Genomic DNA, 23,100 nt, shown 5'->3' on the forward strand with positions numbered 1-23,100 from the left:
GAAGCAGGGACAGGCAGGGGCTCTCCAGCCCGAGGGACAGGAGCAGCACAGGAGATCCTAGTGCTGTGCCAGCTGGGAGCTGGGGGTGGGAGACCTTCAGCAGCCCCTTCTCACCTGACCCCTGTGCCCCTGGCCAGCACCTGAGGGGGTCAGGAGCTACAACATCACCCCTCATCACCTTCAGGCTGCACCCCAGGTCAGGGGCTACAACATCACCCCTCATCACCTTCAGGCTGCACCCCAGACCCAACTCAGGGGTGCTGGCCCAGCCTCAGGGGCTGCTCCTCCAACCCCAGGGGGATCTCCCCTGGGCCGGGGTGGCACAGGGACCCCAGCCCCCCTTACCACGCTGACCCCTCCAGAGTTGTCGGCGCTGCACATCCCCTCCAGCGGGGCCATCCCGATGGTGGTGCCCCCGAAGGTCTTCCCTCTGCCGGGCAGGAGAACGGGGCCAGCTCAGCACTGGGGGTCAGGAGTGCCCAGCCCCAGTCCGGGCAGGAGAATGGGCCCAGCTCAGCACTGGGGGGTCAGGAGTGCCCACCCCCAGCCAGGACCCCCTCCCAGCGCCCCCAGCCTCAGACCCACGTCAGCAGCTGGGCGTTGTCGTGCCTCTTGCGCGCCCTCAGCGATTTCTTCCACTGCAGGAAGGCCCAGAGCGTGGCGTTGGCGTCGCTGCTCACCGCGCACTGGTCCCGCTCCGTCCACACCTCCAGCCCGATCAGGGCCACCTTGATGTTCAGCAGCCTGTAAAACTGCAGCAGGGCATGGGTGGGGGCATGGGGGCTACAATTCCCTGCACCCTCCCTCCCTGCTGTGGGGTCCTCGTGTTTCCCTGTGGCTGTGTGACCCCAGAACACACCTGTCCCACACCCACCTGCAAGCATGGCTCCACAGGCACAGGTGTGGGCAGCCAGGGGGGCACGATGACATTCAGTGACAACACCTCTGTGTGTCCCTTCTTTGGAAATGATCCAAAAATGATCCAGGCAGGGGCCAGTGAACACTTCCCTGCCGAGCTCAGCCCACGGGTGACAAAGCCCTTCCCACCGTGTTCTCAAAGAGCTCCTGAACTCCTCCCTGGGTGGCCAAGCCCTGGCACAGCTGCCCAGGACAGGGGGGCAGTCCCCATCCCTGAGGGGATTCACAGTCACGTGCATGTGGCCCTTGGGGACATGGTCAGTGCTGGCCTTGGCAGTGCTGAAGAATGACTGGACTCAAAGATTTAAAGACCCTTTCTGACCTTAACAGTTCCATAATTCTGTGATTCCTGGCCCTGGTGACACGGGGACAGTCCCTGGGGCCACACAAGGGTCTGGCAGGTCCCTCACCTTGTCCACGTAGTTTGCGATCTCCACGATGCGCTGCTTGGTGTGCCCCAGGTTGCGGTTCTGGTTCCTGTACTGGAGACAGGTGAGGATGGGGAGGCCCACGGGGTCAATCCAGGGCAGAGACAGAGAGGGACCCTGGTTTTCTGCCCCCCAGCGCTCACCAGGGTGTGATCAGCAACAATGAAGAGCTCCATGTATTTCATGGTCCTCCAGGCATCCCTCCTGGCCTGCAGGCAGACACAGGGCTCAGCAAAGAGGAACAGCCCTTGGCTCTGGGCACCCTCCAGACACCACAGAGCTGCTCAGGAGGGACACCTCAGAGGGGAAACTGAGGCACAGGGTGACAGAGAACGTTTGGGTGGCTCCAAATGACCTCACGTCATATCCCCCATGATAGGATGCAGCACCAAGACCCAACCCAAGCATCCCCTGGGATCTCCTGCCTAAATTCAAGCCACACAAGCCACCCACAGAGACCCTCTCACCCCACCTGCCTGCACAGCCTGCCCAGCTGCCAGGGACATGGGAGCTGTCAGCAGTGCGGAGAGCCCCTCCCAGCCCTCTGCCTGTCCCCAGACGGATCCTGAGTGAATTTACCTGAATGGATTTACCCAAGTGGATTTACCCTTGAGAATTCACCTGCAAGGATTCACCCACGAGGATTCACCCAAGTGGATTTACCTGTGAGGTTTCACCTGTGAGGATTTACTCATGAGGATTCACAGTAAATTCACCCATGAGGATTTACCCTAGTGGATTTGCCCAAGTGGATTCACCCGTGAGGATTCATGGTAAATTCACCTGTGAGGATTCTACCACAAGTATTTACCCATGAGGGTTCACCCAAGTGGATTCACCTGTGAGGATTTACCCATGAAGATTCACAGTAAATTCACCCGTGAGGATTTACCCAAGTGGATTTACCCAAGTGGATTCACCCGTGAGGATTCATGGTAAATTCACCTGTGAAGATTCACCCGTGAGGATTTACCCGTGAGGATTGACAGTAAATTCACCCATGAGGATTCACCCAAGTGGATTTACCCAAGTGGATTTAGCCGTGAGAATTCACCCATGAGGATTCATGGTAAATTCACCTGTGAAGATTCACCCGTGAGGATTCACAATAAATTCACCCGTGAGGATTTACCTGAGCGGATTTACCCATGAAGATTCACCCGTGAGGATTTACCCATGAGGATTTACCCAACTGGATTCCCCCTGAGGATTTACCCGTGTGTGCCGTGGCTGGAAGAGCCGGGCCATGCCAGCCACGGTGCTCGCCAGGTGCTGGCCGTGCCCGCAGGTGCCCCCTGGCACAGGCAGGTGCTCTGCTCGCTGGAGGAGGTGCAGGCCGGGCTCGGGGGGCCCCAGGGGGCTCAGGTAGTAGCTGGTGTTGCTGCTCAGCACTATGAGGCCCCTGGAGATGGAAACAGCCCCGATGGCTCCTGTGGTGCTTCCCCCTGCACTGCCCCAGCCCCTGAGGCCCCACATACTCGTGGCACACCAGCCTGGTCTGTACTCAAGCTGGGAGCAGGGACAAGAATTGGGGATCTCTGCTCAAACAGCCCCAGGACAAATAAACCCTGGGCACCCAAACCTGCCCCCTTCAGAGCACAGGCCAAAGCTTGGTCTGGGACAGCTGCTCTGGGGTGCAGGGACCTGCCCCTCCAGGGATAGATTTCCTGGGAATAAGCTCATACTGCCAGGAATATGGTCCCTGCCCAGCCTGCTCAGTCCTGGGGCTGGGGGAAGGGTGGGAGAAGGAGGAAGGACAAGATAGGAGCCATGGGAAAATCAGCCCATGAAGCATTTGGAGCTGGGCTTGCAGGAGCATTGGTGCTGCTTGGGTGGTCCCAAAGGGGACCCCTGCAGAGAGAGGGAGCAGTGGATCCATCCCACCTTTGTCAGCCCCTCAATCCACCGACCGTGTGTTTCTCCAACCCTGATTCCCCCATACCCTATTCCTTCCTCCATTCCCTACTCCTTCCTCCATTCCCTATTCCCCCATTCCCTGTTCCCCTATTCCCCACTCCCTATTCTCTGTTCCCCCATTCCCCATTTCCTGTTCCCTGTTCCCTCACTCCCTGTTCCCCCATTCCCCCATTCCCCATTCCCCAATCCCTATTCTCCCATTCCCTATCCCCCCATTTCCCGTTCCCCATTCCCATCCCCCATTCCCTGTTCCCCATTCCCATTCCCCCATATTGTATTCCCCATTCCTCATTCCCATTCCCCATTACTGTATTCTCCATTCCCCCATTCCCCATTCCCTGTTCCCCCGTACCTCCATTCCCCATTCCCATTCCCCAATACCGTATTCCCTGTTCCCATATTCCCCATTCCTGTTCCCCCATACCATATTCCCCCATCCCCATTCCCATTCCCCATTTCCCCATTCCCATTCCCCCATACCGTATTCCCGAGCAGGTGCTGAGCACGACCCAGGAGCGGCGGTGGCCACGGACGTGCCCGTGGTAGTGGCAGTGCTCCTGGAGAGAGACAGGGGGACCTTCCTCAGCGGGCTGGGACCAGCAGCCCGAGGGCTGCTCCCAGAAAAGCGCCCCTTTTCCATCTCCCCATTTCCATCCCCCCATTTCCATCTCCCCTTTTCCATCTCCCCTTTTCCATCTCCCCTTTTCCATCTCCCCTTTTCCATTTTCCCTTTCCATTTCCCCTATTCCATCTCCCCTTTTCCATCTCCCCACTTCCATTTCCCATCTCTTTTCCCAGCCAGGCGAGCGCTGTTCCCCGCACCGGGAATGGGAATGGAACGGGGTCAGCCCGGGACAGAGCCCGGCGCCCGGCGCGGCGCTGGAAGGGTGACAGAAGGCGGTGGGGCCATGGGGAGGGAGGGCCCTGCCCTGCTGTGTTTGTGTCCCGAGGCGCTGTCCTGGGGCCCGGAGCCGCAGCAGTCGAGCGCTGCCGCGTTCCCGCTGCCGTCGGGGAATCTCGGCTCCATCCGAACCCCGAAACGCAGAGGGGAGCGCCCCGCGGCTCCATCCGAACACCGAAACCCAGAGGGGAGGGCCCAGCACCCACCGTGTGGTTGGGGGTGACCGTCACGGGCTGGCCCTGCTCGCTGTAGTGCGTCTCCGTGTAGCCCGGAGCCAGCAGCCTGCGGGGACACAGCGGGGACAGTGGGCAGCGGCTCCAGGGCTGCCGGCACAGCAACGCACTGAGGCCCTGAGCCTGGGCCATCCACACATCCCCTGAGCCCCCTGAGCCATCCACATGTCCCCCTAAGCCCCCTGAGCCATCCCCACATCCCCTGAGCCCCCCGAGCCCCCTGAACCATCCACACATCCTCTGAGCCATCCACATATCCCCCTGAGCCCCTTGAACCCTCTGAGCCTTCCACATATCCCCCTGAGCCCCTTGAACCCCCTGAGCCACCCACACATCCCCTGAGCCCCCTGAACCAGGCTGGGCCATCCAGAAGAAGAAGAAGAAAAAGAAGAAAAAGAAAAAAAGAAAAACAATTAAAAAAAAAAAAAAAAAAAAAAAAAAAAGAACAGAAAAAGAAAAAGAAAAAGAAAAAGAAAAAGAAAAAGAAAAAGAAAAAGAAAAAGAAAAAGAAAAAGAAAAAGAAAAAGAAAAAAGAAAAAGAAGACAGGTTTTCCTGCATTGCCCAGATCTGTGTGACCTTGCCCAGATGCCAGGGTGATGGGTATCTGCTGGAAGGCTGCAGTGCCCAGGGGATGGCAGGTCCCTGTGGGGATGGCAGGTCACCCCTGGGCTGGCAGGGCCCCATGGAAGGGCAGCACTCCTGTGGGGCTCAGCTACCCAGAGAAGGACAAATGGGGCCAGGTTTTCCCCTGCTCTCAGTTTAGACTCTTTTTTGGGGTTTGGCTCCATCCCAAAAGTTAAATTCTGCAGAGAAAATAAAGCAGCACTCCCAGAATAGCTCCCCTGCCTCTCCCTTTCTGCTTTCAGCCAGCCTGGCCCCAGAAATGTCACTGTGGGCACGGCTGTGGCTCCCCACAGCCTGTCCGTGGGTGCCTGGCCCCAGGGACTGCAGCCACAGCCCAGACAGCAGCCACAGCTCAGCCTGCCTCCTGCCAGGGACACTGGGTGGCTGCCAAGGCAGGGCCTGGCCAGCCTGGGGACACGGGGACATGGGGACAGGGACGGGACAGCTGGGCTGGGGACACAGGAATGGCAAATCCTCCTGCCATGGCCAGGGAATGGACTGGGATGGCTGAGCCAGGCACAGCCCGGGCTGGCCCCACAGCAGGGATGTGCCCTCCAGGCAGGGCAGGGAGGGCAGGGAGGGCAGGACCAGCCTGCTCCACCAAGCAGGGTGAGGAAAACACCCCGGGATGCTCCTGGGGACTGAGCAGAGCTCCCAGTGCCAGGAGGAAGGTCTGAGGCCAAACCCAGCTCACTGGGCCAGGGGCTCGCTCACAGGGCTGAGGCAGCAGTTTGGGTGTCCCCACACTGTGTCCCCATGCTGTGTCCCCACAATGTCCCCACTCTGTGTGTACCCCCAGGGCAGTTTGGATGTACTGTCCCCACGCTGTGTCCCCGCTCTGTGTACACCCCTAGGGCAGTTTGGATGTCCCTACGCTGTGTCTCCATGCTGTGTCCCCACACTGCATCCCCACAATGTCCCCACAGCCACTCTGGGGTGCCTTGGGTGCTGTGGACTGCTCTGGGTGCTCAGGTCCCCTTTGTGCCACTGTCCCCCAGCTCACCCAGAGCTGCCCCTGTCCCTCCTGCCCCCTCCAGAGCTCCCAGTGCTCTCCTTGTCCCTCCTGCCCCTCTCCAGAGGGGCACAATGAGGGGCACAGGGGACACCCCAAGGTGGCCAGGCCTGGAGCACCAGCCAGACACGAGGCCAAGCTCTGCCCATCACATTTCATCCCCCACCACCAACCCCAGTGCCCACAGCTCTCAGATGGGCAGAGGGACCCCCAGTTCCCCTTCTTGCACACCAGGAGCTGTCACTGGGGCCCGGGGGACACCGTGGGGCTGGGTTTGTACCCACCAGCAGCAGGAAGGGCTCAGCTCTGCCCTGCTCAGCACAGGACACAAACCCACCAAGGGACAGAGAACTGGGCTGCCCCACCCCTGGCAGTGTCCCCAGCCCTGAACGGGGCCTGGAGCAGCCTGGGCTGGTGGCAGATGTCCCTGCCATGGCAGGGGTGGCACTGCATCTTCAGGGTCCCTTCCAGCCCAAACCACTCTGGGGTTCTGGGGCTCTGTAAAATGCCACGAGGTCTCAGGCAGAGGGACAAGGAGGGCAGGACAGGACAGATGGACACAAGTCCTGTCTGTGTCCCAGGGGAGGGGAGTGTCCATGTCCCAGGCTGGATGAGTGTCACAGGGCACAGGGGACAGGAGCTGCTGCCACCTGCATCCAAACTGACCCAGAGCAGGAGCCCAAAGGAGGTGACCAAGGAGGCAACAGGAGCATTCCAGCCCAAATGGAGCCACACTGGGCTGTCCCTTCCCCTGCTGGCCGCAACCCTGCCAGGCCAGATGGGTCCCTGGCAGAGTGTCCCGTGCCCCATGTCCCCTCCCCAGCCCAGGCAGGTCCCTGGCAGGGTGCCCCATGTCCCCTCCCCATTCCCAGCCCCACACTCACTGGTTCCTCTCCAGCACCAGCACGAGCTCTCTGCCCTCAGCTGTCACAGCCACCTCTGCCCGGGCAGGAGCCACCACCTGCAAGGAAAGGAGGGATGGGCTCAGACAAGGTCCCTGTGCCCAGAACCTTCCTCTGCTCCAGCTCCAGGTGCATCCCGGCCTCTCCATCCTGGGGAAGGGGATCTCCCTGAACTCCCAGCCAGCAGGGATAATGGGGGAGTCACAGGGGGATAGCGGGGGAGTCACAGGAGGATAATGGGGGATTTACAGCAGGGATAATGGGGGAGTCACAAGAGATTCAGGGCTGAGGCAGCAGACCCCAGCTCTGTTGGCAGCTCCCCCAGGGAAAGGCAGAACAGGATGGCCCCAGGATGAGGACCAGCACCAGGACCACCCTGAGCAGGGTCTCTGTGTGCTCCATCCCAGCTCAGCTCTGCCCCAGTGCAGAGGCTGATCCAGGGAAGGGCCCTCAGCCCTGGGAGGGACATCAGTACCCTGGGGGGATGGAAATCACCACCAATACCCCCCCGGGCACCGGATGAGGGCCGTTAAAAATACCTCAGAGCAGCGGCACAGAAAGGAAACATTGACTCAGCTTCCCCAGGATGCCGGTGCCTTTACTCATTCCCTCTCTTCGGAGGGTGTTGGACGGGAACCTGGCTCTGGAGCCAGCCCAGCTGTGTGTGACAGGAGAGGCCAGAGCCCACAGTGCTGCCCTTCCCTGTGTCCCCACACTATCCCCAGCTCTGAGGACACTGAAAGCATGGCCCTGCCTGCTGCCCATGGCCTGGACTGTCCCTGAGCTCTGAGGTCCCCCTCAGTCTGTCCCTGGGCTCTGAGGTCCCCCTCAGTCTGTCCCCATCCATGGAGCACACAGGGAGCCCAGAGGGCTGCCAGCCCACAGGACCCCATCACTGCCATGGCCGTGGGTCTGGCCAGCTCTTCCTGGCCCTGGAAGGAAAGGGGACAGAGGAAGGAGCCATCCCTGCTCTGGAAGGAAAGGGGACAGAGGAAGGAGCCGTCCCTGCTCTGGAAGGAAAGGGGACAGAGGAAGGAGCTGTTCCTGGCTCTGCAGGGAAAGAGAACAGAGAAAGGAGCCATCCCCACAAGGCCCCAGCTCGGGCTGCCCTTGGCATCCCATCCCTGCAGCTGGAACACAGGAATGCAGCAGGGAGGGGCAGAGCTGGGTGATTCAAGGCCCGGGATAAAGCAGAGGTTAAGTCCTGATTCCCCAATTCCTGTGGAGCTGGATTCCCTGTGGATTCCCCAATTCCTGTGGAGTTGGCTGTGCTGCTGCTCTTCCAGCCCAAGCCCCCTGCCCTGGCTATGGGGGACACCAGGGGAGCCCCAGGGGAGCCTGCCCTGAGCTCGGGACAGAGGGACAAAGGGACAGAGGGACAAAGGGATAAAGCATTTGGGTGCAGAGCAGTGAGGTGCCGGCACTGCTGCCCCCGGGCTGTGGGGTCTGTACTGCCGGAGGGGCTGTTCCTGCACACCCACCCCGAGGGCAGCCCCGGGCCGGGCCGTCCCAGACAGTGCTCAGGCTGCTCAGGGTGCCCGTGGGTGGCTGCGGCTCCGAGGAGCCCCCGCGATGAGCTCCGGGTCCACAGGGCAGCGAGGTGCGGCTCCTGCCGGGCGGGATGGGGGGATGGGGCCGGGGGGGAGCCGGGGACGGGGATGAGGATGGAGCCGGGAATGGGGATGGAACGGAGATGGAGCCGGGATGGGGCGATGGAGCCGGGATGGAGCCAGGATGCAGGGCTGGAGCCGGGAGGAGCTGGGATGCAGGGCTGGAGCCGGGATAGAGCTGGGAATGGGGCTGGAGCTGGGAACGGGGAAGGAGCCGGGATGGAGCTGAGAACAGCTTGAGCCGGCAATGGGGATAGAGTTGGGAATGGGGATGGAGCCGGGAGCAGGGCTGGAGCAGGGATGCGGCGATGGAGCCGGGAACGGAGATGGAGCCGGGATGCGGGGATGGAGCCGGGAATGGAGCAGGGAACAGGGCTGGAGCTGCAGCCGGGCTGGCTGAGCTCCCTCCGCCTCCCGCTCCATGTGCCCAGCTCCAAAAAAGGCGAGCAGCCCCGGCGCTGTCAGAGCACAAACCCGCAGCACAGGGAGGCCCGGCCCGGCCCCGGCACCTCCCGGCGGCTCCCGCGGCCCGGCCCGGCCCCGAACCGAGAGGGCCCCGGTGCCGAACCGAGAGGGCCCCGGTGCCCGAACCGAGCGGGATCCTGGTGCCGAACCGAGCGGAGCCCGGTGCCGAACCGAGCGGGATCCTGGTGCCGAACCGAGCGGGGCCCCGGTGCCGAACCGAGCCGGGCCCGGTGCCCGAACCGAGCGGGCCCCGGCGGGCAGCGGCTCCATCCCCGCTCGGCGGCACTGGGAACGGGCGGTATTTTTGGAACACGATCTTGTACAAACATCGCTCTCTGGCCAAACATGGTCTGTACATTTTTCTCGCCGTTTCCCTCCTTTCCCCCGCCTCTTGCCCTCCCTTTTTCTCTCCCCGTCTCTGATCTCCCCAGCACCCGCTCCCTGCAGCCCTCTCCTCCTCCTCCTCCCCCCCAGGTCCCGGCCGGCTCACTCCCGGTTTAGAATTCCCCAGCAATTACTCCCTGCCTCGCCTCCAGAGCCGTTACTGGCAGAATGTTCTTTCCCAGCTGCCGTCTTAAAGGGAACGTGTGTGTCCGGGGTATCCCGGCCCCGGCAGCTCCCATCCCATCCCATCCCATCCCATCCCATCCCATCCCATCTCCCAGGGGCTGGAGAACAAGCGGCTGCTGTGGGACGTGTATCCCCTCCCCGGCAGGGGATGCACCACAAGCTCTCCTCCCCCCGTGCCTCAGTTTCCCCTGAGAGTTACTGGAGGGGCAGTGGGGAGCAGGGATGGATCCTGGTTCCAGCTGGGATGGGCCCAGCTCAGCTCCTGCAGGGATCAGCACAGTGAAAGCAGGGAATGTGGGCAGCACTGTGCCAGGCAGGAGCCAGGCTCCGAGGGCAGGCAGGGTGATGGCACTGATTGAACGCTGCTCCTTGTGCCCCGGGCAGGCAGGGAGCTGCCCCGGGCTCCTGACAGGATCTGCACCCTGGGAATGATCCAGGAGCAGCCTCCTCCTGGCTCCAGCCTCCTCCTGCCCTCCAGCATCTTCCAGGTTCCAATATTATCCCTGGCTCCAGCATCATTCCAAGGCCCAGCATCATCCTGGATTCCAGAACATTTCCGACACCATCCCAGGTTCCAGTATCATCCTTGGCTCCAGCATTATTCCAAGGCCCAGCATCCTCCAGAGCTCCAGCATCATCCCAGGCTCCAATATCAGCCTGGGCTGCAGCAACTTATCGGGTTTCAGCATCATCCCAAGGTCCAGCATCATCCTGGATTCCAGAACATTCCAGCATCATCCCAGGTTCCAGGACATTCCCAACTCCAGCATCTTCCTGGGCTCTGCCATTGTCTCAGGCTGCAGCATCATCCCAAACTCCAGCATAATCCTGTGTTCCAGCACTGTCTGGACTCCTGCATATTCCAAGCTCCAGCAACATCCCAAACTTCAGTGTCATCCCAGGTTCCATCATCCCAGGCTCCAGCATTGTCCTGGGCTCCAGCATCTCCCCAGGCTCCAGCACATTCCAAGCTCCAGCATCTCCCCAGGCTCCAGCACTGTCCTGGGCTCCAGCATCATCCCGGGCTCCAGCATCATCCCGGGCTCCAGCATCATCCCAGGGTCCAATATCCTGAGCTCCAGCATCATCCCAGGCTCCAATATAATCCCATGTTTCAGCATCACCCCAGGCTCCAGCACATTCCAAGCTCCAGCACCACCCTGGGCTCCAGCACATTGCAAGTTCCAATTTCATCCTGGGCTCCACTGTGACCCCAGGCTCCAGCATCTTCACAGGTCCCAGCATCTTCACAGGCTCCAGCATCATCCCAGGCTCCAATATAATCCATATTTCAGCATCTCCCCAGGCTCCAGCACTGTCCTGTGCTCCAGTACATTCCAAGTTCCAGCATCATCACCCTGGGCTCCAGCACATCCCCAGTTCCAATTTAATCCTGGGCTCCACTGTGACCCCAGACTCCAGCATCCTCCTGGGTCCCAGCATCCTCACAGGCTCCAGCTGGGCTCCTGCACATTCCAAGCTCCAGCAACATCCCAAACTTCAGTATCATGCCAGAGTCCATTATCCTGGGCTCCAGCATCATCCCAGGCTCCAATATAATCCCATGTTTCAGCATCACCCCAGGCTCCAGCACATTCCAAGCTCCAGCACCACCCTGGGCTCCAGCACATTGCAAGTTCCAATTTCATCCTGGGCTCCACTGTGACCCCAGGCTCCAGCATCTTCACAGGCTCCAGCATCTTCACAGGTCCCAGCATCCTCACAGGCTCCAGCATCTTCACAGGTCCCAGCATCTTCACAGGTCCCAGCATCCTCACAGGCTCCAGCATCCTCACAGGCTCCAGCATCTTCACAGGTCCCAGCATCCTCACAGGTCCCAGCATCCTCACAGGCTCCAGCATCCTCACAGGCTCCAGCATCCTCACAGGCTCCAGCATCCTCACGGGTCCCAGCATCCTCACGGGTCCCAGCATCCTCACGGGCTCCAGCATCCTCACAGGTCCCAGCATCCTCACGGGTCCCAGCATCCTCACGGGTCCCAGCATCCTCACAGGCTCTTCCTGCTCCCCAGTCTCTTTCTCCAGTCCCCACCATGAACAGAGGAGTGCCCCAGTCCCCCCCAGTCCCTGCATCCCCTCTCAGCCCTGCTGCAGGTGCAGGGGGTGGCCCTGTCCAGGCCATCCAGCACAGCCAGTCCCCGGGGGCTGGGAGGGGCTGCAATGATGGAATTGCAGCTGGGATGGCTCAGCCTGGCCAGGCCCCAGCCTGTGACCAGCCCAGGGACCCTGCAGGCCCAGCTGCAGTCTGGTTTAACTTTTCACTCCATTGATGAGACAAACCCCAGTGCTTTGTGCAGAGGGCCAGGGGGTTGAGCTGCCCTTCCCCATTTGCCCACAGCTCCCAGCCCATCCACCTCCCCATCCAGCTGCCTCCATCCCTGCTGGGAAGCTCCTGCTCAGGAGCAGGCTCAGGGAGCTCAGAGTTCCCTGGGAATCACCCAGGCCAGCTCCCAGAGCTCAGCTCCCAGCCCAGCCATCTGCTCAGGCTGCTCCCCCAGGCCCTGAGCTCCCAGGGAAGCCCCCAGAGCCCGGATGTGACGGGGAGGAGAGGATGGAGGCTACCAGGGGTGCTCCAGGAGGATTTGCTGATGGGATCTGCAGCTGCTGGAGCAGCTGGGCTGCACCAGGGCCTCCCCAGGCAGCCAGTGCCAGCTCTGAGGCTTGAGGAGGGGCCAGCACTGAGGCTTGAGGAACACAGCTCGGGATTGCATCACTTGGCCAATGCCAGCAGCATCCAGGAAGGAAGCTCTTACACCCAGTGCTTTCTGGAAAAGCATTCCTGGGAGCCAGGAGCATCCCTGGGAGCCAGGAGCACCCTTGGCAGCCAGGAACATCACTTGGAGTCAAGAGCATCCCTGGAAGTCAGGAACATCCAACCAGGAGCATCCCAAGGAGTCAGGAACAATCCCTGGGAATCAGGAGCATCCCTGGGAGTCAGGAACATCCCTGGGAGTCAGGAACATCCCTGGGAATCAGGAAGCAGGGCAGCCAGGCCCAGGGGTCAGGGCAGGGTTTGGGCTGGTTCAGAACAGAACTGGCAGGGTTTGCTCAGTGCAGCCACATCTGGCACAGGGAAAAGAAGGGGAAAAGAAGGGGAAAAGAAGGGGGAAACAAGGGGGAAACAAGGGGAAAACAAGGGGGAAACAAGGGGGAAACAAGGGGGAAACAAGGGGGAAACAAGGGGGAAACAAGGGGGAAACAAGGGGGAAACAAGGGGGAAACAAGGGGGAAAGGGCTTCCCTGCAGGGAGCAGGGCAGGGAAGTGCCCTCAGCACCTGCAGCACATCCCAACCACTGTGAGCAGCCTGATCCTCCCTCTCCTCCTGCTCCACACCTTGGAGAAAGCAATTCCAAATGGAAGGGAAAGAGGCAGGGGGAGCCCCAAGGCTGAGCAGGCTCTGGGCTGGGACAGGGCATATCGAGCCCTTCCCCAGGGCTGGATACTGGTGGAATGCCCAGGGTAGAGTGCTGGATACAGCCCCATTTCCATCTCTGGGCACAATCCCCATTTCCATCACTGGGTACAGACCCATTCCCATCTCTGGGTACAATCCCCATTCCCATCCCTGGCTCCAGCCCCATTTCCATCTCTGGGGTCTGGAAAAGCCCCTGGCAGCCCGGGCAGCCCTTGCCCCCATCCCGGGCAGGGGCAGGAGGAGCAGCCCCGGGCAGGGATGGAGGATTCTGGGGATGCCCGGGCGGGAAGCCACCCCCCCGCAGGCTGGCATGCTGCCTCCTGGCACAGCTGGCATCCCCACAGACGCGGTTATTTCCAGAATCCCTGCTGGAGGGCGGCAGGAGACAGGGTGGGGACGGAACGGACTAAATTGATCCTAAAAATGAGCCTCAGCAGTACCGGGGCTGTGTCCGTCCCTGCCTGCCTGTCCCCATCCCTCCCCAAAGTCCCCCCCTGCAGCTCTGCCCGGCCCCGCTCCCTCCCTGCTCCGTGTCCAGCTCCTTGCTCAGCTCCTTGCTCAGCTCCTTGCTCAGCTCCTTGTCCAGCCTGGCGGGGCTGCGGCGCAGAGGATGGCAGCAAACACGGGGACCTGCCCGACACCCCAGCCCCGAGCCCCGGAATCCCCAAAACCCTTTAAAAGCCCCAAAACCCCCCGGGTGCCGTTTGCACCCCCGGTACCACCGAGGCACCCATAAATAAAGGAGCAGAAATAATCCTGCCCAATAATCCTGCCCTGCCACGCGTTCCCTGTCTCAAGTGGCTTCAATTTAAATATAGACGGGGCCGGGGCTGCCAGCGGGAGGGGACATTTCTGCAGGCTGGGGACATCTCTGCAGGGAAAGGACATCTCCCAGGCCGGGGAACATTTCTCCAGGTCAGGGACATCTCTCCAGGAAAGGGACATCTCTCCAGGCCGAGCACAGCACCCACACGGGCCCTTGCAGCTCCGGCAGGAGCAGCCAGCCCGGGTTCCTTCCCCTGGGACGACCAGGGCAGCCCAGAGCCCCCTCCCGAGCCCGGCCGGTTCCACCTGTGGCAAGGAAGGTTCGTTTGGAGCATCTCCGGTGAGATGGCCCCGGAGGCCCCTCCCAGCAGCGCTCTCAGCCCCTTGGAGCCCTCGGAACCAGAGGTGGGAGAGGCTGGAGCTGCCTAAGGAGCCCCCGGCCCCCCAGGGATGTGGGGACAGCAGGGAGAGGGGGACAGCCCTGGCAGGAGATGCCCTCTGCTCCCAAACCTGCAGCACTTCCTGTGGCTGCTCCTCCTGTCCCAGCCAAACCAGGAGCTGACAGATCACCCGAGCTCCTCCCATCCCAAACCAGGAGCTGACAGATCACCTGAGCTCCTCCATCCCAAACCAGGAGCTGACAGATCACCTGAGCTCCTCCATCCCAAACCAGGAGCTGACAGATCACCTGAGCTCCTCCCATCCCAAACCAGGAGCTGACAGATCACCTGAGCTCCTCCCATCCCAAACCAGGAGCTGACAGATCACCTCCATCTCCTCCCTCTGAGCTCTCCAGCTCCCATCCACTCACCCTGCAGCTCCTGGCCATCCTCCTCCTGCCCAGCACTCATTAACACCATGTTTAATTAATGCACTGCTGCATCCTCTGCTTTACCTCTTCACCACCTGAGGGTGGTGATGAATCCTGACACTCCCCAACCTGCTTATGGATCCTGAAATTCTCAACCTTGCTATGGATCCTGAATCCCACACCCTGCTCATGGATCCTGAAATTCTCAACCTTGCCATGGATACTGAATCCCACACCCTGCTCATGGATCCTGAAATCCACACCCTGCCCATGGATCCTGCAGCTTCATACCCTGCCCATGGATCCTGAATTCCACACCCTGCCCATGGATGCTGCAGCCCAAGGGCTCCATGGTGTCCCACCAAGAAGGCTGTGGGCAGAGCAGGGAAGGAGGAAGGAGGAGGGAGGAAGCAGGAGGGAGGAGGGGTTTGGGATCACCCTTACCTGCTCCTGCAGGCTGACAGCCCTGCGGGCACGGCCCCCCAGCAGCCAGTGGGGGGTGACCCTCTCTCCATGGGACAGGGACCCTGGGGACAGGGGAGGAGAGAGGAGAGAGTTGCTGAGCAGAGCCTGAGAGAGCTGCAGCCCTGCACAGCCCCAGCACAGGGACAGAGATGGGCACCCACACCCAGAGCCTCCTCACGGGTGTTCCAGGGGATGGACCCAGCGCCGAGCCAGTGCCACTCCCAGTGTCACCTCCTCCCCAGTGTCATCCCCTCCCCAGCCCCAGGACAGTGTCACCCCCAGTGTCACCCCCTCCCCAGCCCAACCCCTCACTGCTGGCTCAGGCTTGGTCCTGGAAGCTCCCAGTCCCATTGCTCCCACCCAGGGCCCAGGGCCCCAAATCCCTAAATCTGCCCCTGGAGACGCAGCTGCCCGTGGGAGCTGTGCCTGCTCTGGATCCCTGGAGTGTCCCAGGCCAGGCTGGACACTGGGAGCAGCCTGGGGCACTGGGAGGGGTCCCTGCATGGCAGGGGCGGCACTGGGTGGGCTCTGGGGTCCCTTCCCACCCAAAGAGCTCCATGACTCTGTGCTCAGCAGGCAGGGTGGTTCCATCACCCCAATGCAGCTCTGTGCCCCAGGGCTGGGCTGCAGCAGGATCCCGAGGGCCGTGCCTGTCAGGGTTTGCTGAGCCATCCCAGCCCCCCCGGGCAGGCAGCACAAGCCATTCCTTGGCTCCAGCCAAGGCAGACAGACTTTCTAAGATTATTTTTTTCCTAAACAATGTGGCTGGATTTGACTGCAGCACAGGGAGCAGCCGCTGATGACTTAAGCCCGGATGACAACAGAACAAAAAACGAAAATCTGAGGCTGCTGCAGAGAGGGGATGAGGCTGAACAAAAATGTCAAGGGTTGGGCCACCTTGCCAAGCCAAACGTTGTTAGGAGAGCTTGGGTGGAATTATCTTCCCCAGCGAGACTATTTACTCAGAGAGTGGAATTACAGGGCTCAGGGCTCTCTGGTTTTAGAGCTTGTTTTGGTTCCCTGTGCTGAGCTCCGGGGCTTTGGCTCGAGGGAAGATGAAGTTATTGGAGAGACAAAGGAAAAACAAAGGTGGAGCTGTGGGCTGGGAATTGCTGCCGGGGCTGGATGGGCTCGGGTCACCCCGCCCGGCCACCTTTGTCCCCCGGGAGCGCCGGGCGCTATCGCCCGAGGTATTTAATCAGTGCCATTAAATATAGCCTGGGATCAGATTCCAGGAATAGCTGCAGATAAGGGGTGGCACCATCCCAGCTTCCCTCTCCTCACTTCCTCCCAACGCGGGAGCCAGGCCCTGCACCCCGGCCTCACATCAGCTCATTGTCCGTGGGGAAACTGAGGCACGGGAGCAGCCACGGCGGGTTTGGTGCTCTCCCATTTCGGGGTTTGGTGCCTCCCATTCCAGAGCCAAGCAATAAATCCCTCTGTTTGCAATTCCCACTGGAGCAGGGCAGGGAGCTGTGCCGGCCCCAGCTCTCTCCCACGGCTGGGGAGAGGATGGGACACCAGGGGCTGGCCCGGGCTTCGGCCGCGTCCCAAAAATCCCTCAGCAGGGAGATTTAGGAGATGAGATTTCAGTTACGATATTTTAAATTTCCCACTGTTTTGTTTGTAGCTTTTGCTAGGAATCTGAGAGACTCGGAGCACGAGACGGGGCCTCCGAAATGGAACTCAAATAAACCCAAAGGCAGCGCAGAAAGGGTTTCCCACACCCCCCTCCTCTGGATTTCCTGGAAAACATCGATCCCAGCCCTTTTAGGGAGAGCTGTGGGGAGCGGCGCTGCTGTGGGGTTTGGGATGGTGGCACCCCGAGCTGCGGGGCTGGGGGAGCCCGGGGAGCCCCGCAGAGCCCGGGTGCCCCCCAGAGCTGGCAGCTTTCCTTTCTGCTCCTTATCCAAACACAGCTCCGGCCCCTCCGCCATCCCGCTCCCCTCCCAGCTGCTCTCTTGCAGTTGCTGGAAAACTTCTCAGCAGCAGCCGAGAGCCCGGCAAAGCTGTAACGAAAAAATGTGCTCTGGCTGGAGGAACATCAGCCCTGACTTCTTGGAATGGCTGGGGAAGGAAACAGGGATAAGGAAGAGGCGACAGGGGGGCGAAGGGAAACGGGCAGCCCCTCTCCTCCTCCGGCTCCCATCTAAAAAGCGATGGGAGCCCCGGGGAAAGTCTGGATTTCCTCACGGACCGAACGAGCCACGTTTCAGGGCAAGACCCGCAGGGCAGGGCGGACTCCGAGCTCCTGCTCAGAGCCGGGGCTGGCTCGGAACGGGGGCTCTGAATTCACTCTCAGCTCCGGGGCTGAGAGCGGCCCCGTGCCCGTGCCCGGTCCCTCCCCGTGTTCTGGGGCTGAGAGCGGCCCCGTGCCCGGTGCCCGGTCCCTCCGCGGCCAGCGGGACCCGCGGGGCCGGGCCGGGAGCTCCGGGAGCGGAGCGGAGCCGCAGCGCGGGCTCTGGGGGCTCCTCCCCGGGGGCAGCGAGCGCAGCCCGGATCCCCCATCCCATCCCATCCCATCCCACCCCATCCCATCCCTATCCCCACCCCTATCCCATCGCACCCCATCCCGCCGGCCCGCAGCCCCCGTTACCTGCCGGCCCCGCCCGGCCCCGCGGGGGCAGCCCCAGCAGGACCCCCAGGAGGGCGAGGCGCAGCCCCCAGCCCGAGGCCGAGCCGCGGCGGGGCCCGGGGGGGCCCGGCCCGGCCATGCCGCCGCTCCCGGGCTGTCACCGCCCGACTCGGCGCCTCCGCCCGACCTCCTCCTCTTTATGCCGCGGGTCCCTCCCCCGCCGCCGAGCCCCGAGCGCGGCCGGCCCGGCCGGGGGGCGGCGGGGACGGGGCGGCTTTGTTCGCCCTTATTTATTGCTGTGTTTCTTGGCCCGGCCCGGCCGCTTAATGAGAACCAGACCCGCGGCTCGGCGGCTCCCAGGCTTCCCCCGCCCGCCGCGGCTCTATCCATCATTCATCATTCATCAGCCCTCAGCCATCCCTCCATCCATCCATCCATCCATCCATCCATCCATCCATCCATCCATCCATCCATCCATCCATCCATCATCCATCCATTCCTCCCTCCCTCATCCATCCATCCATCCATCCATCCATCCATCCATCCATCCATCCATCCATCCCCACCACCACTCCCCCCCTTTCTTATGCCCAAGTAAAGCCTGGGGTGTTCCCACAGCTGCCTCCACAAGGAGATGGGCAAAATTGATTAAAGCAATTCAATAACTGCACATACCCCACCCCAGAGACACCTCTGTGACCTTAAATCTGCTCCACAGTTGCTGTTATTGTTAATATTGATTATATTGATTATTAACATCAGTATTTTATATTCATTAATATAAATACTACTAATAAAAATGTTAATGCTATTAATAAAAATGCTCTTAACTGTAGAATCACAGAATGGTTTGGATTCTGTGGAAGGGATCTCAAAGCCTACCCAGTGCCACCACTGCCTTAGCAGGGACACCTCCCACTGTCCCAGGTGCTCCAGCCTGGCCTTGGGCACATCCAGGGATGGATTTTATTGCCATCATCACCCCAGACCCACCAGAGCAGGAGCAGGGAGTGTGGGGATGAGGGGATGCTCCCTTCCTGCCTGCACACACTCCCAGCCCCTTGGCTGCCTCCCTGGGGCCAGCCAGCTCTCCTGCCACATTCAGGGCAAGGATTCAGCAATAGTTATTAAAATCCCAATAGCAATATTGATTAGCAGTAGTAATTAAAGCTTTGCAAATGATTTATCCTGAAAACGGGGACAGCTACCAGGCCCCCTACCCAGAGTGCTCCAGGGAGCTGTGGCCCAAGGGGACATCTGGGGACAGGAAGGCACAGGGGACCTCCCTGGGGTTTCCTGACACAAGGGACAAACAGAGCAGAGCTGTGGCAACCGAGTCAGAGCCCTGCTGGCACCAAACACCGGGGGTGCTGGGAGGGGGCCCTGGGGTGCACCCTGCAGCTGCAAACATCTGGATGGAGCTGAGAGCTTCCCCATCAGCCTCCAGCCCTCCCCAGGAGGGTCAGTGGCACTGAGCTGCCCCTCCTGCCACCACGAGCCCTCCCCAGGCACCTCAGGGAGCCTTTGGGGAGAAATTCCTCCCTGTGAGGGGCTGAGGGCCTGGCACATGTGCCCAGAGCAGCTGGGGCTGATCCAGTGCCCAAGGCCAGGCTGGACATAGGGCTGGAGCAGCCTGGGACAGTGGGAGGTGTCCCTGCCATGGCAGGGGTGGCACTGGGTGGGATTCCATGGAGTTCTGCCTTTCCTGGGCCCCTCTGCACAGCCCCAGGCCCCACTGAAGCTTCACCCCACCCTGCAGGTCCTGCCAGCTCCAGGAGAGGATACACAAGAGGAGAAATGCTCCAAACCCATCCCTGCCAAGAGGGAATGTGGGAGCATGGGGGGAACCCGAGGGCATGGCTGGGGATCAGCAGCCTGCCACAGACAGGGACAGACAGGGACACAAACAGGGCACAGACAAGGACACAGAGCAGGACAGATCCCAGGGCACAAACAGGGACAAACAGGGACACAAACAGGACACAGACAGGGCACAGACAGGGACAGATCCCAGGGAACAGACAGGGCAGATCCCAGGGCACAGACAGGACACAAACAGGACACAGACAGGACAGATCCCAGGGCACAGACAGGGACAAACAAGGCACAGACAGGGCACAGAGCAGGACAGATCCCAGGGCACAGACAAGACAGATCCCAGGGCACAGACAGAAGTCTCTGCTTCCCCCAGCAATGTCCCAGGCTCTGGGATGGCCCTGCCCAGGCTGGCAGCAGCAGCTGGGGAGGCTGCAGAGCTATAAATGCCTTTGTGTGGGCAGGAGCAGGCGCTGGCCCCATCCCCTGTCACCAGCACAGCCAGCAGCTGCACCCAGCCTGGGGCTGCAGAGAGGCCAGGGCAGCACATGGGGAGTGCTGGGGTGTGACGGTGTTCACAGGGGTCTGAGGATGAGGGAAGAGATGAGGATCTGACTCCGTGTTTCAGAAGGCTGATTTATTATTTTATTATATATATTATATTAATACTATACTAAAAGAATAGAAGAAAGGATTTCATCAGAAGGCTGGCTAAGAATAGAAAAAGAAGGAATGATAAAGGTTTGTGGCTCAGAGAGTCTGAGCCAGCTGATTGTGATTAGCCATTAATCAGAAACAACCACATGAGACAAATCACAGATGCACCTGTTGCATTCCACAGCAGCAGATAACCATTGTTTACATTTTGTTCTTGAGGCCTCTCAGCTGCTCAGGAGGAAAAATCCTAAGGAAAGGATTTTTCATAAATGATGTCTGTGACACTGGGGGTCACCCAGAGCCCGGGGTCACCCAGAGCTGGGGTCCCAGACAGGAGAGGCCCTGGGGCTCTGGCTGAGGCTGCTCCCCCTCCCAGCCACGCCCTGTCCCCAGCCATGGACACGGGCACAGGAGGGTGACCCTGGGCAGCCACAGCCTGGGGCTTGCTCAACTCAAACTCCATCACCCCTACCCTGGCCCAGGTCCCGCTGCAAGGGACACCCTCGGGTGTGACAGTCCCAGGATCAGGGCATTGCTGGGGTGGGAAAAGATCTCCAGGATCACCAGTCCCACCTCTGCCCAATTCCCACCTTGTCTCGAGCCCAGAGCTCTGAGTGCCACCTCCAGGGCTTCCCTGGACACCTCCAGGGATGGGGACTCCAAACCTCCCTGGGCACTTCCAGTGCCTGACCCCCCTTTCCATGAGGAATGTCCCCAATGCCCACCCTGAGCTCCCCTGAGGCTGTTCCCTCTGCTCCTGTCCCTGTTCCCCTCCTGGCAGGAGCTGTGCAGAGCCACAAGGGCCCCCTGAGCCTCCTTTGCTCCAGGCTGAGCCCCTGCCCAGCTCCCTCAGGGATTCTCCAGCCCCTTCCCAGCTCTGTTCCAGTCAAACACCTCTGTGCTGCTCACACAACCCTGGCAGAGCCAGGTGAGCCTCCCCAGAGCAGATGTGCCCCCAGTGCCACCCCAGGGACACAGTGGTGTCACACAACTCCTCAGCTGTGTCCCCTCTCAGTCAGTCCCAGGGGCTCTTCCCTGGCCAGAGGAAGGTCAGGGCTGGCTGCTCAGTGGATGAGTCAGGAGGGCTGGCAGGAGCAGCCAGGACAGTTCATGGGATGCTCTGAACCCATCTCAGGTGGGGGAGCAGCACAGCCTGGGGGGAACAGCTCGGATCTCTCTGCCTTTGGGAAGTTGGAAGGAGCCTCTGGTGCAGCAGCAGGGCAGCAGCACGTGGGCACAGGAATAAAATGAGAGTGGTTTGAAAAGCCCCTTGTCCCCAGGAAGGCAGGCAGGCTCTCCCAGTGCCTCATCCCCCTGGAATCTGAGCTCCTCCCAGCAGCATTAATCAGCGTGGCTCCCATTTGTCACGCCGAGGTCGCTCACCCTCCCGCAGGGTCCCATTTGGCAGCAGAACTCACTTTATCTGCTGATGTAGGGAGAAAAATATTACTAAAAGCTTGACTTTCAAACCTTGCTCGTGTGAGAGCCGGGCCTTTCCCATTTCCAGCCAGATTCCTGCCCCAGGCTGAATTCCTGCCCTGGCCCCAGGAGCAGCCAGGGGCTCACAGAGACAGCACAAAGGAAACAATATTTTAAAATCTGCTCCACTGGATTCAAGTGGGATCTGCACTAATGAACAGCCACTCAGGAAGTCATGTCTTCCTCAGGGAACTGTTTCAGGAAAAGTGAATTACAATCCAGGATGCACTCATGGAAAAAATGAGATGGACTTTGAGGAAGGCTGATATAAAGCCCATAATAATCCATAATCCATCTAATTTCAGGTGCCAGTGCAGGGGTGGGCCTGCATGGTCTTTAAGATCCCTGGCAATCCAAACCATCCTGGAATTCTGGAAGAGTTTTCCTCACCTGCTTTGGCACAAATCCTTCATCTTCTCCTCTCCAAAGGCTTCCCATGGTGTTCTCAGTGACAAAACAAATGGGCCAAGAGAAACCCTGGGAGGAGTCCCCAGCATGCTGGACAGGCAGAGGGACAACAGTGACTGCAGATTTGGGAACTTCCTTTAATGGGGCACTTGAGCTGTGTTTCACATCCGCACTGCAAGGCATTTCCATGGAAACCCTTCCAGATGCCAGCAGTGCCAGAACGTGTCATGAGCCCCTCAGCCCTTGATGGGACAGGGGTTCTCCATGCGAGGGGTTCCAGAAACACCCAAACCCCTGCTGGAAAGGGGCTCCAGAAACACACAAACCATCTGGAGAGGGATTCCCCATGGGAGAGATTCCCAAAACACCCAACCCAGCTGGAGAGGGGTTCTCTATAGGAGAGATTCCCAAAACACCCAAACCTGCTGGAGAGGGGTTCTCTATGGGAGGGGTTCCAAAAACACCCAAACCTTCTGGAGAGGAACTCCCAAAACACCCAAACCAGCTGGAGAGGGATTCCCAAAACACCCAAACCTGCTGGAGAGGTGCTCCAGAAACTCCCAAACCTGCTGGAGAGGGGTTCTCCATAGGAAGGACCCCCAAAACCCCCACAGGGCTGCCCCCACAGAGGAGGGTCAGGACTGATTGCCTCGGGATGGAATTTACAGAATAAAGGAAGAATGAGTGGAAATGGTGATAAAAGAAGAAATGGAAGGTGCTTCTGAAGGGAAAAAAGCCTCTCATTTTGAAATAAAGCACATTTCAAAAGCAAAAGTGGATTTTTGCACCTCTTTTCCATTTCCTCCTTTTCCATCTGATCCAGGAGGTTTCCCAGCTGCAGGTCAGGCTGTGGACACACATCTGTCCTACACAGCAATCCCTGGGGGTGCTGTTGATCAAAGGGCAATTCTGAATCACTGAAACACAAATCTGCTCCAAGAGTGTTGACAAAAACCAGTCCTGCCCCAATTCCCCTCCCAGAGCTCTGCAGGATTCACCCCAGAAGTCTGAGTGCAGTGGATTTGGAGGGGATGACTCCACTCTGGAGCCAGCACAAGACAAGCACAATTTCCTGAGTGTTTGGAAAGCAGCTTGGTGTGCTGGAAGC

The 23,100-nt window shown here is 60.1% G+C and overlaps 1 protein-coding gene across 1 annotated transcript in view; it reads right to left on the reverse strand.

Moving 5' to 3' along the window:
* Positions 1–17,772, reverse strand: part of ADAM33 (ADAM metallopeptidase domain 33) — a 33,272-nt gene extending 15,500 nt beyond the window's left edge. The window contains exons 1-10 of the mRNA XM_058803286.1: positions 17,655–17,772; positions 15,038–15,120; positions 6,919–6,995; positions 4,371–4,446; positions 3,744–3,820; positions 2,562–2,748; positions 1,490–1,555; positions 1,329–1,400; positions 586–752; positions 346–430 (exon numbers count right to left, since the gene is read on the reverse strand). Coding sequence (XP_058659269.1) covers positions 346–430; positions 586–752; positions 1,329–1,400; positions 1,490–1,555; positions 2,562–2,748; positions 3,744–3,820; positions 4,371–4,446; positions 6,919–6,995; positions 15,038–15,120; positions 17,655–17,772 — 1,008 coding nt within the window. The remainder of the gene's footprint in view (positions 1–345; positions 431–585; positions 753–1,328; positions 1,401–1,489; positions 1,556–2,561; positions 2,749–3,743; positions 3,821–4,370; positions 4,447–6,918; positions 6,996–15,037; positions 15,121–17,654) is intronic.
* Between the last annotated feature and the right edge of the window lie 5,328 nt (positions 17,773–23,100).

The sequence above is a fragment of the Ammospiza caudacuta genome, chromosome 4 (genome assembly GCF_027887145.1).
Source record: "Ammospiza caudacuta isolate bAmmCau1 chromosome 4, bAmmCau1.pri, whole genome shotgun sequence".
Lineage (NCBI taxonomy): Eukaryota > Metazoa > Chordata > Aves > Passeriformes > Passerellidae > Ammospiza > Ammospiza caudacuta.